At 41.3% G+C, this 17,260-nt stretch overlaps 1 protein-coding gene across 8 annotated transcripts in view; it reads left to right on the plus strand.

Annotated features, from left to right (window-relative positions):
• Nucleotides 1-17,260, plus strand: part of CNOT1 (CCR4-NOT transcription complex subunit 1) — a 73,661-nt gene that overhangs the window by 44,879 nt on the left and 11,522 nt on the right. For 5 of the 8 annotated variants that reach the window (XM_058674479.1, XM_058674481.1, XM_058674477.1 and 2 more), the window contains exons 27-39: nt 244-354; nt 625-702; nt 903-1,080; nt 1,854-1,984; nt 5,603-5,899; nt 7,818-7,958; nt 8,050-8,154; nt 9,089-9,208; nt 13,979-14,170; nt 14,659-14,801; nt 15,263-15,371; nt 15,463-15,632; nt 16,244-16,496. In XM_058674479.1, coding sequence (XP_058530462.1) covers nt 244-354; nt 625-702; nt 903-1,080; nt 1,854-1,984; nt 5,603-5,899; nt 7,818-7,958; nt 8,050-8,154; nt 9,089-9,208; nt 13,979-14,170; nt 14,659-14,801; nt 15,263-15,371; nt 15,463-15,632; nt 16,244-16,496 — 2,028 coding nt within the window. The remainder of the gene's footprint in view (nt 1-243; nt 355-624; nt 703-902; nt 1,081-1,853; nt 1,985-5,602; nt 5,900-7,817; nt 7,959-8,049; nt 8,155-9,088; nt 9,209-13,978; nt 14,171-14,658; nt 14,802-15,262; nt 15,372-15,462; nt 15,633-16,243; nt 16,497-17,260) is intronic. The other 3 variants (XM_058674483.1, XM_058674485.1, XM_058674484.1) reach the window with 1 other exon arrangement.

The following is a 17,260-nucleotide window of genomic DNA, read 5'->3' on the forward strand; positions in this document are numbered from 1 at the left end:
ATTTGGTAGGATTTTAGGCCCATATTTTGAATTCTTGATTTCTGCTCATGGGTCTATACCTTTTAGTATAAAGGAAAAAAAGCAATATGTGATGATCACCCCTTCCTATTCCTAAGCAATGGGTCAGGTACTATGTTGATTTTTATATTTTGAGGACGAGGTTAGTGGGATCCCTTTCATTTGGGTATATTTAAGGATTTTGTTGTGTATGCATAGGGTTTGAAAATACTTCTTTTGTTCTAGGATTTGGATGTGAAATCTTTGCTGCTAGAAGCTTATGTTAAAGGACAGCAGGAGTTGCTTTATGTTGTGCCGTTTGTTGCCAAAGTCTTAGAGTCCAGCATTCGTAGTGTGGTGAGTTTCGTATTGTGTAAAGTTGGTTTGATTCAGTACAAAAGCAAGAGAGTATATTCTTAGTTGTGTTTTGTATTTTGGATTGCAACTTGGGAGGCTAGATGAAATTATGTCTCTAACTGATGACTGTTTGAGTCTTAATCTTATGAAATAGTAGGTAGATGGGACAGCTAGGAAATTTGTTATGGCTATGCAGATATAAATATTTTAGTGGATATCCACATCACACGGTGGTTATTGGGCCATCTTGATATAATGGTTTTTCTTCAGGTTTTTAGGCCCCCAAATCCCTGGACAATGGCAATCATGAATGTTTTAGCTGAGTTACATCAGGAACATGACTTGAAGGTAAATTGATTTCCTTAATCCCATTAAATATTAATCCTTTTAAATATTATCTACCTACATAAGATCAATATTTCGAGTTCTGGCAGATTATTTTTTGGAGGGGAAATGCACAGTAGTAACATTTGTTTGGTAGAATATAGTATGAGTAAACTAAATTTTTGTTGTGAAAATTCTAATCAAATACTGGAATTGTGATGCAGTTAAACTTGAAGTTTGAGATTGAGGTCCTCTGCAAGAACCTTGCATTAGATATTAATGAGCTAAAACCTGGAAACCTCCTAAAGGACAAAGATCGCCTAAAGAACTTAGATGAGCAACTCTCTGCTCCAAAAAAGGATGTGAAGCAGCCAGAAGAACTCCCTCCCATTACAAGTACAAGTAAGTGCAATAGGCTAACCTTTTGTTATCCAGAATCTTCTCTAGATGCATTTCTGTGTGTGTAGGAAGCACAGTTATTCATGTAATGGACTAATACTTTTATGTACGTTTTGGACAGTAAAAGTAATATGTAGGTAATATCTTGCCTTACTAGATTCTGCTTGGCAGGCCACACTATGTGCAATAGAATGCCATTTAGTTATTTGTTCCTCATATTTTGGGCAGTACTGGCTGGTTTGTTTTTGTGGCTCTTTCAGAGCGGATTGCCTATGATGATGCCCTGTGCTATTCAGTTCTAGAGTTTGCCAGATCATATAGACTTTCCTTGGGAATTGGTTATTTTATCTGTATGCCAAATAAGGTGTAGGGATGGGTTTTTGGGATATTGATATGGTGGGATTTACTGTCTGTATTGGGTCAGCTTTTGTCTAACAACTTTCGCCAGCTGAAATATCCCAAATAAACCAGAGAAACAGGTAAGTTTGAAAATAAGACTTTTGTAATGTATAGAGCAAGGCTCTAAGTCTTGGGCCTGCTGCTCTAAGTCCCATGTTCATGATCCGTCAATTAAATTCTGAGCCGTTTGGCACTATCATTGATGTAATTTTGCATACTTTGGATGAATTTGTTATAATAACACAGTCATTCCCTTTCAGGGAGGGTATTCCCCCTCCCTAGTAATTTGAATAGCTTGAACATAGCAACTTAGCTAATTCTCTAGTATAGTCAGCTTTTTTTTCCCCCCCCTCAAATCTCTCTTGCTTTTCACTTAGCAACATCTACTACACCAGCTACCAGCACCACCTGCACAGCCACAGTCCCACCGCAGCCACAGTACAGCTACCATGACATCAACGTGTATTCGCTCGCAGGCTTGGCACCACACATTACTCTTAATCCAACAGTAAGTGGAAACAGTCTTCCTGTTTCTAGCATATGAGCTGTTGTAGTCACCTTACCTTCTTGATTCTTTTTGTCAGAGTAATAATCTGAAACTGCCATGTGGTAGAAATCAGTCATTGGTTACTTTTACCCAAGTCTTGGTTAATAAAATTTAACTGGTGATGAAATCATGTTTTCCTTAGATTTCTTTGTGTAGGTCAAAAAAACTTAAAGTGTAAGCCACTTGTTTTTTATTTTCATGTTAGATTAGCATTCCACTAAGCTATTTGTTCTGGAAGATGGCTGTAATTAGATCTTTGGGTGTGTATATAAATATTTCCTAGCTGAGATCTTGCACGAACGTTATTGGTTACAGTTAGGTCGCTGTCAGGGAACAGATTGCTGGTCAGTTACCAAGAATGAGTTTAGTTTGATCCAAGGTCATGTTAAATGATCTGTGATAAGCATTTTTCTCCAGGCTTGAAGCTAATTAACCTCCTTCATCAGACAGGATTTTTCCTGAAAGGCAATGTTAGAGACAGATACAGGGCCCGGCGCAGTGGCCTAGAGGCTAAAGTCCTCGCCTTGAACGCCCCGGGATCCCATATGGGCACCGGTTCTAATCCCGGAAGCGCCACTTCCCATCCAGCTCCCTGCTTGTGGCCTGGGAAAGCAGTTGAGGATGGCCCAATGCCTTGGGACCCTGCACCCATGTGGGAGACCCTGAAGACTTTCCTGGTTCCCGGCATCGGATCGGCGCAGCACCGGCCCATTGAGGTCACTTGGGGAATGAATCATCGGACAGAAGCTCTTCCTCTCTGTCTCTCCTCCTCTCTGTATATCTGAGTTTGTAATAAAATAAATCTGAAAAAAAGGAGCCAGATACAGAGATGAATGTTCCATGCCATGCATCATCTCACCCCTCAGATTTCTGCCAACCTTGGCTGCGCTGGTGTGAAGCCAGTAGTTTCTTCCAGTTGACTACTTGGGTGAATGGGCACAAGGACTTGAGTCAGCTTTTATTGCTTTTCTATGTTATTAGGGGAAAGCTGAATTGGAAGTAGAGCAGCTGGGACTTGAAATGGCACCTAAAAGGGAGGCTGGCATCACAAATGGTGTCTTTACCTGCTATGCAGCAGTGCTAGCCCCAGACCAGATTTTGTTCAAAGATTTGTTTATTTGAAAACAAGATCAGTAAACTGGGGAAGAAGATGACTTAGAGATGATCTATTTACTAGTTCCCTGCCAAGATGCTGATAGTAACTCGGGAATAGGTTGAAGCCAGAAACCTGGAATTCATTCCAGGTCTCCCATGTAGGCAGCAGGAACTCAAGTAATGGGGTCATTCACAGGCCTGCCAGCATAATACAGTGAAGTGTCAGTGTAGAACGCATACTCTAAGGAATGCTATTGTCACAGGCAACAGTGTAACCTACATTGCGCCTTGAGGCCCACCAGATAGGAATTTATTTTTATCACTATTAGCATTCTGAATGTGGAATATATTTTTGGATTTGCAGTTGATAAACAGCTTCTAAACCATTCTCATCTTTAGTTTTCCAGAGCTAGTACCTTTATTGTGATTTACCATGTGATTTCTTTTTTTTTTTTAAAGATTTATTTTATTTTCATTACAAAGTCAGATATACTGAGAGGAGGAGAGACAGAGAGGAAGTGGAGCTGCCGGGACTAGAACCAGCGGCCATATGGGATCAAGGCGAGGACCTTAGCCACTAGGCCACGCTGCTGAGCCCTACCATGTGATTTCTAACTAATACATCATATAGAGGATAATAGACGTCTTCCAATGCTTTCTGGAATCAATTTGTTGGCCATTCAAAATATGGTTAAACCGTATCTTTGGATCATGGCTTCCTTCTCTGGGATTATTTCAATATGTTGATGCGAAGTATGAGAGAGATTCTATATCTGATTGCTGGGCTTTTATAGTAAAAATCAACCCAGAAGAGACTGGCAGTGTTCGCATTAACATATGCTGTAGAAGTGTACTGCTAGTTGTTACCCATATACACATTTTGTTGTGATCATTCTGGAAATTTGTTGGAACAGTTTTTGTCCTGTGCTTCCTCAATATAAAGCCTGAATTCGATAATGTAATTTCATCATTCTGTAGATGAGCAAACCTCACTTAAACACATCATCAGATGTTGCTGATATCAGATTAAGTGTTGGCTTCTTGAGTCTTCTAATACTTCTGTTGAATATAGCAGGTGCTTCCTTGGCACATCATTGTTTTTTAAGAAAATGGATGAACGTGGGCCCCACGTGGTAGCCTAGCGGCTAAAGTCCTCGTCTTGAATGTGCCAGGACCCCATGTGGGTGCTGTTTTTATCCCAGTGCCCCGCTTCCCGTCCAGCTCCCTGCTTGTGGCCTGGGAAAGCAGTAGAGAACGGCCAAAAGCCTTGGGATCCTGCACCCATTTGGGAGACCTGAAAGAAGCTCCTGGCTAATGGCTTCAGACTGGCTCAGCTTTGGCCATTGTAGCCACTTGGAGAGTAAACCAGCAGACAGAAGAATTTTCTCCCTGTATCTCCTCTCTGTGTATCTGCCTTTCAATAAAAATAAAAATTGCAACAGGAGGCCTGTAGTCATGCAGTAAATTCAGATTGCCTATCCTGGTTGGATTAACCCCAAGTATTTGAGACTTCACATGGGGCAGTCTCTCAGGGTATGCACTAGTAGGAAGTTGGATCTGAAGCAGAGTAGCCTGAACTTGGCCATGCAATCAGAACTGGGATGCAACCATCCCAGACGTTTGTTAACCAATAATTCTGATAAGCTTTTTGGTCACCTTTGGTAAGGCATTTTCTGCCTTTTCTGTGACATTTGCGTTTGCATTTTGTGCCAAAGAAATTTTTCTATGGTGTTGTAGAGAGAAGGAGAGATTGACCTTCCATCTGTTGGTTTGCCCCTCAAATGGCTAAAACCATCAGGGCTAACCCAAATCAAAATCAGGAGCTAATCTGTGGTATCACATGTGGATGATAATACATATATTCCTTTAAAAATGTCAGCAGTGTGCGTTTAATCTAACAGTTAGCAGTCTTGTCATCTGTGTTCTGATACAGCCCGGCTTGCAGTCCTAGCTCCTTTGCTTCCTGTTGTTCCTAGTATGGGGCCTGATGTGATGCCTCAATTGACTAACCTTTCACCTCCAAGCGCTAAGATCTCCTATGGACACCAGTTCCTGTCCGAGCTATTCCACTTTGCATTCAGCTCCCTCTTGTGGAGTGGGAAAGATGTGGAGGATGGCCCAAAGCCTTGGGACCCTGCAGCTGAGTGGGAGACCCACTAGAGACTCTTGTCTCCTGGCTTTGGAGCAGCTCAGCTCCCACCATTGTGGCCACTTGCAGTTAACCAGCGGAGGGAAGATCTTTTTCTTTGTCTCTCTTTTTGTCTGTAAAGCTATCTTTCCAATAAAAATAGGTAAATAAAAAAAAAAAGCAATCTAAATACTTCCTCCTTTTTAAATGCAGGCTCAGCTTCTGTTTGAAATTTTCATTAAGAATTGGGTGGCTTTTTATTCCTCATATAATTCCAAATGTGTGGATATAATTTCTGTTACAAACTGCCTTACTAAATTGTTGATTTAATTTAACGTATCTCCGCCCCCCCCAAGATTCCCTTGTTTCAGGCACATCCACAGTTGAAACAGTGTGTGCGTCAAGCAATTGAACGTGCTGTCCAGGAGCTGGTCCATCCTGTAGTGGATCGATCGATCAAGATTGCCATGACTACTTGTGAGCAAATAGTCAGGAAGGACTTTGCCCTGGATTCTGAGGAATCGCGAATGCGAATAGCAGCTCATCATATGATGCGTAACTTGACAGCTGGAATGGCTATGATTACCTGCAGGGAACCTTTGCTTATGAGCATTTCTACCAACCTGAAAAACAGCTTTGCTTCAGCCCTTCGTGTAAGTTGGTTATTTCTTCATGTTCTTGCTTGAAATCCTTGTAGGTAATAGGACAACAGGGATGTTTCTGAGAAGCCACGTCACCCGACGTAGCTTTGTGCTTGCAGGCTACTTGTAATGCAAGTAGGCTTGGAAGTACCTAAAATTCCTGTCCCCCAGTTATTGACTTAGAGGAGAAAGAATTCATATATATATGCCTATTTTATGTTTCCCAACTTGCCTTTCCCCAATTATACCTAACGGTATTTATCTTTTTGTTTATAGTTATACTGAGACATCTGATAATAATGTGGAAAAGGAAACTTCCACAAAACTTCACTGCTTTGCTAAAATTTTCCATTTCCTCTGGTTATAGTCATTAAATCTTTTTTTTTTTTTTTTTTTTAGTTTTTATTAGATTAATTTTATTAGCTTAGATAATTTATATCTTTGATGTTCTTATCGATTGCATGGGTTGTTTTTTTTAAAAAATAGGATTTATTGATTCATGTATGTATCTGAAAGGCAGATTGTAGATTTTTTCTTTGTTTTAATTTATTTTTATTGTTGATGATGTTCACATAGTTGATCAGGGTAGAAAGGATCAAAGCTTAGGGTAAAGTGTGTGAGATCGTTGTTTGCAAAATTTCTTTTTCTTCCTGCTGTATCGATGGGGAACGGGGAGACAAGGGCAGAAGCCACCCAGCATCCCAACCACCGACGGAGAAATCTTTTATTTGCTAGTTCTTGCCTTAGTATTTGAACCAGCCATACCTGGGCCAGATGAAACCCAGGAGTGAACTGCATCTGGGCCTCCTATGCAGCTGGCAGGGGTCCATGCACTGTGGGCCTTCCATGCAGCTGACAGGGGTCCATGCACTGTGGGCCTCCCATGCAGCTGACAGGGGTCCATGCACTGTGGGCCTCCTATGCAGCTGGCAGGGTCCAAGCACTGTGGGCCTCCCATGCAGCTGACAGGGGTCCATGCACTGTGGGCCTCCCATGCAGCTGACAGGGTCCATGCACTGTGGGCCTCCCATTTAAATCTTTTTTTTTAAAAAAAGATTTATTTTTATTTATTTTTATTTATTTTTATTACAAAGATATACAGAGAGAGGAGGAGAGACAGAGAGGAAGATCCTCCGTCCGATGATTCACTCCCCAAGTGAGCCACAACGGGCCGGTGCGCGCCGATCCGATGCCGGGAACCAGGAACCTCCTCCAGGTCTCCCTCAGGGTGCAGGGTCCCAATGCATTGGGCCGTCCTCGACCGCTTTCCCAGGCCACAAGCAGGGAGCTGGATGGGAAGTGGAGCTGCCGGGATTAGAACCGGCACCCATATGGGATCCCGGGGCGTTCAAGGCGAGGACTTTAGCCACTAGGCCACTGCGCCGGGCCCTATAGTCATTAAATCTTAACAGTCACCGTGTTTTCCTTTCTGAAGGTAGATTGTGTGAGGCCAAGTATCCTGTTTGGTTTTGCTCAAGTCATATTCCTAGCATACTGGCAGATAGTAAATGCCCAGACATTTGTTGTTTTAGAACAATGAAGATTTTCTTATTTCCTCTTAATGAGAAATTCAGATAAGCATTTTGAGTGGGACAGTGAATGCAAAGTAAAGTGATTTTTTTCATGTGTGTGCTGTTAGACTTGTGCACCTTTTTACACACATTGTCTTTAAGTAACTTAGTAGCATCTCAGATGTCATGGTTAATAATCACTTAATTTGCTCCTTTTTGTGTTCTCAACAAACTGGTAAGATAATTTTCATCTTACAGATAAGGGACCTTAGCTTTAAGATTATTTCAAGATCATAGCCAGTTCATCAGTAGAACTCATGGGTCAAAAATATTTGTCAAATTTCTGCATTTCCTGTTATGTCTGTGCATATTAACTATCACATCTTTTTTCCCATCTCTTATTATTTTCCCCCTTGTAGACTGCATCTCCCCAGCAAAGGGAAATGATGGATCAGGCAGCTGCTCAGTTAGCTCAGGATAATTGTGAATTAGCTTGTTGCTTTATTCAGAAGACAGCAGTTGAAAAAGCAGGTCCTGAGATGGACAAGAGATTAGCAACTGTAAGTGTTCAACATTTGCCTCTTAGGTTCTTTATTTCTTATTAAGGAAATGCCTCATAACAAGAACCTCAGTGACTTTTTTTATTTGCAGGAGTTTGAGCTGAGAAAACATGCTAGGCAAGAAGGGCGCAGATACTGTGATCCTGTTGTGTTAACATATCAAGCTGAGCGGATGCCAGAGCAAATCAGGCTAAAAGTGAGAATTGGGACTCTGTCTCTCCCTGCCCCATCTTTGTTTTCTTAATGTGCTTGTTGCTTGAACCACTCAACGGGACTAGGACAGCGGGGCTAAATATTTCTGTGAAAGCATCTCACCCCAAGTAGCATTTCACTTAAAGGCTGCCTATAGAGCAGGTATGGAAAAAGCTTAGAGTCCTGTTTCCCCCAAGTTGTTGAAGTGCACTGTAAAGAATTCTTGTGCCTGTTTTTAATGGTTCCCAATTTGCACTTCCCTAATAATACACAATGGTGTTTTGTTGGTAGTTGCTTATTGGTCCCTAAAATATACTAGTCAGTTCCAACAGAGAATTGTACTAGCATGTTTCCATTTGAGGCAGTTTTCAAAGGAAGAACTACAAAATCGATGAGCTAGGACATTGTCTTCTGAATTTGTGTATGTATGCATGTCCAATCATGTAGGTACACTAGGGTACTTTGAAGAATTCAAAAAGTCCCAGCGGCTCAGATGTTAAGATGCCTGCATTCAATATTGGAGTGTCAGGGTTCAGTGCCTGAGCTACTGGCTCTAGGTTCCTGTTTATGCATTGTCTAATGGGAACATTGATACTTCCGTTGAGTCATCTTCATTATTCCTGGCTGTAGTGCCAGCTAGTGCAGGGATTTGAGGAGTGAACTGGGAGAGAGGATCGCTTTCACTCTCTTCTCCCCTTTCCTATAAAACAGATTTTAGGAATATTCTATAGAAAATGTATTATGGAAAAATGCGCATGAATTTCAGAATATTTTATATTGAAAATAAATATTTTAATCCCATTTTTTTCCTTGAACTTTTTGAAGTGTCCTAGTGTTGTTGTAGTTGTGGTGTCCCTTTTCAGAACTTTGTTGCTTACCCTTGTATCAGCTTTACACTTTGAAAAATAAAGGTTTGATTTTGGATTTCTTCTTTCAAGGTTGGTGGTGTGGATCCAAAGCAGCTGGCTGTTTATGAAGAATTTGCACGCAATGTGCCTGGCTTCTTGCCTACCAATGACTTAAGTCAACCAACAGGATTTTTAGCTCAGCCTATGAAGGTAAATACTTTAATTAAATCAAACATTATATAATTTAATTTGCATGTTACCTTTCATTAACTATCTCTTCATGAGAATAACAGAAAAATGTTTACACTTGTTTCAATTAGTTACATTTTGCTTAATAACAATTCTGTTTTAACTAATTTTTTTTTAAGTTTTATATCATTTTATGACACAATTTCATAGGCTGTGGAATTCCCTCAGCCCCTCGCCAATCCCTCCCCCCATATTGAATTCCTCCATATTGTTACAGTAGTACAGATCATATTCAGTCATGCTTCCTTCATTGATGGTATGGACCGTGCGTAGGGTCCAGCATCTTTTTATCCAGATAAATTCAACAGTTTCATTGGGAGACCATCCTTGGTCTGAAATAAGAGCTGGTAAAATATCATTTCCTCCAATGAGATGTCACTATACAACTTCAACAACAGGAAGAAATATCAAAATTAATAGCATCATGAAGTTAATTAACATGGTATTGAGTGACTAATATGTTAGAATATGCAAGTTCTTAACCACATCATGTAACTACTTTCTTGGCATCTCAGTTTTAGTATATACACAAACAGCTGCTATGAACCATTTTTTTTTCTCCCAAGCTAACATGTTTTTGAGTTTAACCTAAATCAGAGTGGCACAAGAAGAGTGGAAGGATCAACATTTTGCTTAATAACAGTTCTATATGACATACAAGGAATACATTTTAATTCTTTTAGGTTAATTGATTCAAATGATAATTTTTAGTGAATTTTAGTATTACCATCATGAGAAACATTGCTCCCAAACCAATGCTCCCTCTCTTTTTTTGGGGGTGGGGGGAAGGTAGATTTACAGAGAAAGATCTTCCATCTGCTTGTTCACTCCCGAAGTGGCCCCTTTGTTTTGGCCACTGAGCCAAGACAAAGCCAGAATCCAGGAGCTTCATCTGGATCTCCCACGTGGGTGCAAGGTCCCACCGTCTTACTCTGTCCTCCACTGCTTTCCCTTGCCACAGCAGGGAGCTGGATGGGAAGTGGAGCTGCCAGGACTGCGTTGGCCCCTATGTGGTGTCCTGATATGTGCAAAGGAAGATTTAGTTACTGAGGCTTCACACTGGACCTAGCCTCAATGTTTTTTATAAAAAACAGGAACACTCAGATGAGCTGTTCCACCAGGATCCCACAGACACCCTTGCCGTAGGCACAGGAGCTAAATGAACTCTACCAGGCTCCTTTTAAGTTAATTTCCTTACACAGCTAGCACCTGAATCTAGTGTCTTCTAATTGCCCGCAGCGTTGTTGAATGACCCCTTCCCTGCACATGGCTACTTATCCTGAGCTCCCCTGACCTATGCCTTTTATTTGTTCTTGTTAAGACTAATAAATATTAGCACAGTTTTTTCTTCCTTCTTAAAAAAATTTATTTATTTTTATTAGAAAGTCAGATATACAGAGAGGAGGAGAGACAGAGAGGCAACAAGAACTTCCATCCATTGATTCACTCCCCAAGTGACCAGAACGGCTGGAGCTGAACTGATTTGAAGTCAGGAGCCTGGAGCCTCTTCTTGGTCTCCCACATGGGTGCAGGATCCCAAGGCTTTGGGCCTTGCCCGAATGCTTTCCCAGGCCACAAGCAGGGAGCTAGATGAGAAGCAGAGCTGCCTGGATTAGAACCAGTGCCCATAAGGGATCCCAGTGCATTCAAGGTGAGGACTTTAGCCGCTAGGCCACCATGCTGGGCCCTATTATTCATTTTCCCCCCGATTTTCCTTTATTTTTGATAATCTTTACATAGTTAATTTGGGCACAAAGTTCAAGGGCTACAGGAAAGTGGATAAGACTATTACTTTCACTTTTTATTCCTTGTATCTGGGGTAAAGGGGGAGATAAAGGAGAAGCCCCACCCATCTCAGGACCCTGAAGTGGGGCATGCTCTGAGGGTCTTGCCCAAGTGGTTTTGATAGTTCAACACTTATGAATGAATTGCTGTCAGTCTCATCATTCCAAGCATGATGAAGTTGCTGCAGAATCCACTGATTGACATAGTCCACATTAGAGTCTATTTGCCCAGTTTTTCACTGCCAACATGTTGCTGGCGTAGTTGGTGGTTTTGTTCTGTTCTCTCTTGTGGTGCCAGGTATCCATCCTCTGCAGGGTCCGATAGGCTGCAGTATCCTCCATGTGCCCTTGGTCACACTCCACCACTCCATATGAGCCTGTTAGTGTTAGGAGGCTCGGCTCTGGAAATTGCACTACGTGGCAGACCATGGAACCTGTATTTCTCTTCATGATTAGGCTTCTCAGTCTGGCAGTTTGATTGGGGAGATCCCAAAAGGAACTTCGTCTGAGGTGATCCCAGACCTGATTCTTGTGTGTATAGTTCATCGCCCCAATCAGCTGGTGGTTGCAATTGCTGGGTCAGTTCTGTTTCCAGCCCTGTGTTCTACACGAAGTGATGGGTGTTTCAGTCCAGCCTGATTCTGCCCAGCACACACTTGGCCCTCACGCAAAGCAGTGGGAACTGCAGCCTAGTTGGAGTGACCCACAATAACCCCCACCAGGCCCGCCCCCTGCCCTGGTTCCCGTGCTTGCCAGTTTGTGCAGCAGACTGGTCCAGTCTGTCCCACATCCCATTCAGCTCTTCTGCATGTCAGTGGGCATTGATTCAAGCCCAGTTCAACCCAACCAGCTCCACTATCCAGCCCACACACGTGCTGTTGGGTGCCGTCCTGTGTAGCCACCCCTGCGCCAGTCCTGGTTCTCATGCTCTCCAGTGGGAATGGTAACCTAAGAGGAAGGAGTTGACTATTTCCCTTCTAGGCCACTCCCGTATTATGGACTCTCCAGGTGGTTCTGTAGTTCAACTTGACAGATTAAGCCCCCAGTGTCAGCCTCTGTTAGCTGAAGCTGCAGCTAAGCCCAGCCAACCCTCACCCAATCTTAATTTTTCTTTGCACAAGTCAGAATTTCTGTAGTTAATGAGTCGCTTTTAAAAAAAGATTTATTTATTTTTATTGCAATGTTAAATATGCAGATAGGATGAGAGACAGATAGGAAGATCTTCCATCCAGTGATTCACTCCTCAATTGGCCTCAACGGCCTGTGCTGCGCCGATCTGAAGCCAGGATCCAGGAACAACTTCTAGGTCTCCCACACTGGTACTAGGCCAGCATGCCTGTTATTATTCATTTTAAAAAATTGATAAATTGATATTATCACTTTCAAAGATTTATTTATATTTGATTGCAAAGTTATATATATACAGAGAGGAGCAGAGGGCTGCTGGGGTACTAACTGGCCCCGTATGGGATGTGGAGCATTCAAGGCAAGGACTTTAGCTGGTAGGCCACTGTGCCTACTGTCCTAGAAATACATTTTCTTAAAAAAAGGGAAGAAAATGAAGAGAAAAAATTCCCCCCTTAATGTATTTGAGAGTAAGATGCTGACCTGATGCCCTCATTAATGCTGAGTCCTTTCATTTGAGTTTTCTCCTTAATAACATAATAGTCTTTAAGGGCTAATTTATTTGATCTTACTCACATTTTGCCAAATTAATGTGCTTTCTAAGACCTGTGTAGGGCCCGGCGCAGTGGCCTAGCAGCTAAAGTCCTCACGTTGAACACGCCAGGATCCCATATGGGTGCCGGTTCTAATCCCGGCAACCCCACCTCCCATCCAGCTCCCTGCTTGTAGCCTGAGAAAGCAGTTGAGGACAGCCCAACGCCTTGGGACCCTGCACCCGTGTGGGAGACCTGGAGGAAGTTCCGGGCTCCTGGCTTTGGATCGGCACAGCACCGGCCGTTGCAGCTACTTGGAATGGATCATCGGACGGAAAATCTTCCTCTCTTTCTGTCCTCTTTGTATATCTGACTTTGTAATAAAAATAATAAATAAATCTTTAAAAAAAGACCTACTATGTAATTTCCTACTTAATTGTGACATTTAATATTTTTCTCATACCTACTACATTTTTACTCCTGATCTTAATAATTTTGAGTATTATGGACAAATTATTTTCTGGAATGGCCTGATTGTGTTTTTTTCTTATTGGTATGATAGGGTAATAATGATGCTGTGCTTTTATTTGTCATAGTAGACTTAAGCAGGTAACACTGAATACTGTAGTTTTCATGGCTTAGAACTTAATGAAATGTCTTGCACTCTGGATGTTGTAAGTGATCCTGCCCGCAGTGAATGAGGGTGCTTTTCCTGATCATGTGGTTTTGTTAGTATCTGCCAGACTTTTCTGTTCTCAAATGTTTCTTCCTTTTTTCCTGCCTCATGCCACTCCAATCAACAGCGTTAAGACTGTATGGGTCCTGGGCCCGGTGCGGTGGCGTAGAGGCTGAAGTTCTCGCCTTGAACGCGCCGGGATACCATTTAGGCGCCAGTTCTAATCTCAGCAGCCCCGCTTCCCATTCAGCTCCCTGCTTGTGGCTTGGGAAAGCTGTCAAAGACGGCCCAGAGTCCTGGGATTCTGCACCCGCTTGAGAGACCTGGAGGAATTCCTGGCTCCTGGCTTTAGATCGGCATAGCACTCGCTGTTTTGGTCACTTGGGGAGTTAAACTTCCACTCTGTCTCTCCTCCTCTCTGTATATCTGGCTTTGTAATAAAAGTAAAGAAATCTTAAAAAAAAAAAAAAAAAAAAAGACTGCATGTAGTTCAGGAATAGGCCCTTTATGTTTGGGGAAAAATTTTTTAAAAGGAAGAAATACAGTAATAGATATTTGAATGGTACATATGGTGTTTTTATCTGTCTTACTGGATTTTGTTTGTTTCAAATAGCAAGCTTGGGCCACAGATGATGTTGCTCAGATTTATGATAAGTGCATTACAGAGTTGGAGCAGCACCTGCATGCCATTCCACCAGCTTTGGCCATGAATCCTCAAGCTCAGGCTCTTCGAAGTCTTTTGGAGGTTGTTGTGTTGTCTCGAAATTCTCGGGATGCAATAGCTGCTCTTGGATTGCTGCAAAAGGTTAGTTTCTAAACTGGCACTTTAGATGAACACTGATGTGTAAATACTTAGTGATCTGCAGTTTCATTAGATTTTTAAAGATGAGCATAAATTGTTATGTTGAAGTAGGTACTTCCAGGTTATAGTATAAACATAGAAGTTAGAAGTGACCAGTTCGGACATCTGTGTTCTTCCTCGGTGAAATGGTTTCTGAAATATGATTACAGAATCATGAGTTTTCAGAGACAAGTTACTCCAAGTATTTGGGATTGAGGCAAGGTTAGGGTTGGAATCCTTTCATATTGACTCTGTAGGGGTCATAGAAACTTTTCCTTTTCTTTTCCTTTTTTTTCTTTCATGGCTTCAGACAATTGAAAATGTTATTTGGACAGTGGAGAGAATGCTCTCAAAGCTATGGAAGATACATTGTGATTTATGTTGAGATTTGGCTTCTCTGTTAGTTGTGCTGACTAAATATTTTCAGTGATTCGGAACACTTTGACCCACAGGCTGTCGAGGGTTTACTAGATGCCACAAGTGGTGCTGATGCTGACCTGCTGCTGCGCTACAGGGAGTGCCACCTCTTGGTCCTGAAAGCTCTACAGGATGGCCGGGCCTATGGGTCTCCCTGGTGCAACAAACAAATCACAAGGTCAGTAGAATAGCAAATACTGGACTGCCTTTTGATAAATGTGACCTGACCCTCTTTATGGCTAGTTTTGCTTTTCCAGAAGATAAGTGAGAAATTTGTATTTCTAATTTTAGAAAGCAGTAATTGTTGAATTATCTTTTTTTCCTTTTGCTTTCCATTTTCTCCCCCTTGGTGAACACAGAAAACCAGTTCTTTCTTTGGAGAACAAATTCAGGTCTTTGACATAAGAAAAGTTTATTTCATACAAGTATTTTTTCACATATGAATATTTTGATTATCTTAGATGAAATGCTCTATTTTTTTTGGATTTAAAAAGAAAAGTTGGGATTTCTTAACACCAGCTTGTCTGTTTTACTTTGTTACCGGCTCTTTTAAAACTTGCAGTTGACTCAGATTTCCATCAATGCAATGAGATGTTTTTACCTTGTATGTTTCAATTTATGAAAAAACAAATCTTCTAGGTGCCTAATTGAATGTCGGGATGAATATAAATATAATGTGGAGGCTGTGGAATTGTTAATTCGCAATCATTTGGTTAATATGCAGCAGTATGATCTTCACCTAGCTCAGGTATGGAATGAACACACTTAGACAAAATCTCAAGGAAAATGTTGTGTTTTTTTCTCTTACATTGTGTTCATTGTGTTTTCTTTATTACCAGTCAATGGAGAATGGTTTAAACTACATGGCTGTGGCATTTGCTATGCAGCTGGTAAAAATTCTGCTTGTGGATGAAAGAAGCGTTGCCCATGTTACGGAGGCAGATCTGTTCCACACGATCGAAACTCTCATGAGGATTAATGCGCATTCCAGAGGCAATGCTCCAGAAGGGTGAGGATTAAATGTGCTGGGGCTCTTTTACATCCAGCAGTCTTTCAAGACAGTGCTTCAAAAATATATGTGCAGATTTCCTAATATTACGTGTTGCAATGCTTCACCTACGAGGTAGGACAAAACTGAGTGAGGCCTAATACTGCCCCTTGAATTGGGAAAGCTTACCTAATTGCCTTGCCTTCTTGGTGTTGAGCAGAACTTACAATGTCAGAACCTGTTGTTAGGACTGGGCTCTGCCACCATAAAGATTTCAGAATGCTGGACTTGACTTTCCTGGTTGTTTTATATAAAATGGATTGATTGGGTATTAAGAGGAATTATATATAAAATTAGCACATATAGTAGACACACAGTGGGTGTTTGTTAGCTCTGATCATTAGGTCTATTCAGTGGGCAATGTGGTGGTGGTGCTCCTGTTAAGTATCTTAACTGAGAGGTTAGTCATTGATGCTGATGAACCCAAGGATAATTTAAATAAAGAAAAGGTAAAGTGATGTCATTATCACACTTGTGCATTTCTTCTAAATAACCAGGTTGTCCAACTGTGTGCCTGTGAAATCACAACCATGAGTAGTAGACTGATTTTCATTCTGGATTTATTGTACTAGATTGCCTCAGCTGATGGAAGTAGTGCGATCCAACTATGAAGCAATGATTGATCGTGCTCACGGAGGCCCTAACTTTATGATGCATTCTGGAATTTCTCAAGCCTCAGAGTACGATGACCCTCCAGGCCTGAGGGAGAAGGCAGAGTATCTTCTGCGGGAATGGGTGAATCTCTACCATTCAGCAGCAGCCGGCCGTGACAGTACCAAAGCTTTCTCTGCGTTTGTTGGACAGGTAGAGCTTTTGGAAAGAAAGGTGCTTTTTATTCAACATATGTAGGTTGTAATATCTCCTGTAGTAAAACTTAGTAGTATTATGTGCTTGTGGTTAGACTGTTAGCCTCCAGATTCTTGCACACGAAAAATGTTGTCGTGTCTTCATTTATATTAAGATTAATACACCTTTGTTCTCATCCTTGATTATTTTTTAAGGCTGGCATTCCTTTACCGCTTAGCTCTGTTTATACCTTTTCCATTGTCACAGCCACAAAAGTGCGGTGAATTTGATGATGAAACTGTCAAAAATGGTTTTACTAACTTGAGCACCAGCTGTGATGGGATTATTCTTCCAGTAGTGCATGGTTTTTCTGTCAGCATATTAGCATTTGAAGTGTTATGAATCAACTGCCGCTAGAAATTATTTAGGGGAAATGTTTGTGAAAAGGATGAAGGCAAAGAGCCATACATAATGCCATGCTGTTTTATTATCTTTGGCTGCTTTTAGCTAGTGAGAGAGGTTAATGCTAGTGGTCACTGTGTCCTAATTATATACTTTTCTCCAATTAACTGTAGAATTTCTTTATAATACAACTATTTCAGTGTTTAGCATGAGCCTTCTGCTTATTTCTACAGGGTGACCTTTGTTTTTAAATTGAAAACAAATACTTTAGTAATTTTTGAAATAAAATCTATTTAAATTTCTTTATTTTATTAAATAAGAACAGATTTTACTTGGAGAAGGAATATAAATCCTCTAACTTCCTGGTTCACAACATGTGTGCAAGGGCCCAAGGAATTGAG

This window comes from Ochotona princeps, chromosome 16 (genome assembly GCF_030435755.1).
Source record: "Ochotona princeps isolate mOchPri1 chromosome 16, mOchPri1.hap1, whole genome shotgun sequence".
Lineage (NCBI taxonomy): Eukaryota > Metazoa > Chordata > Mammalia > Lagomorpha > Ochotonidae > Ochotona > Ochotona princeps.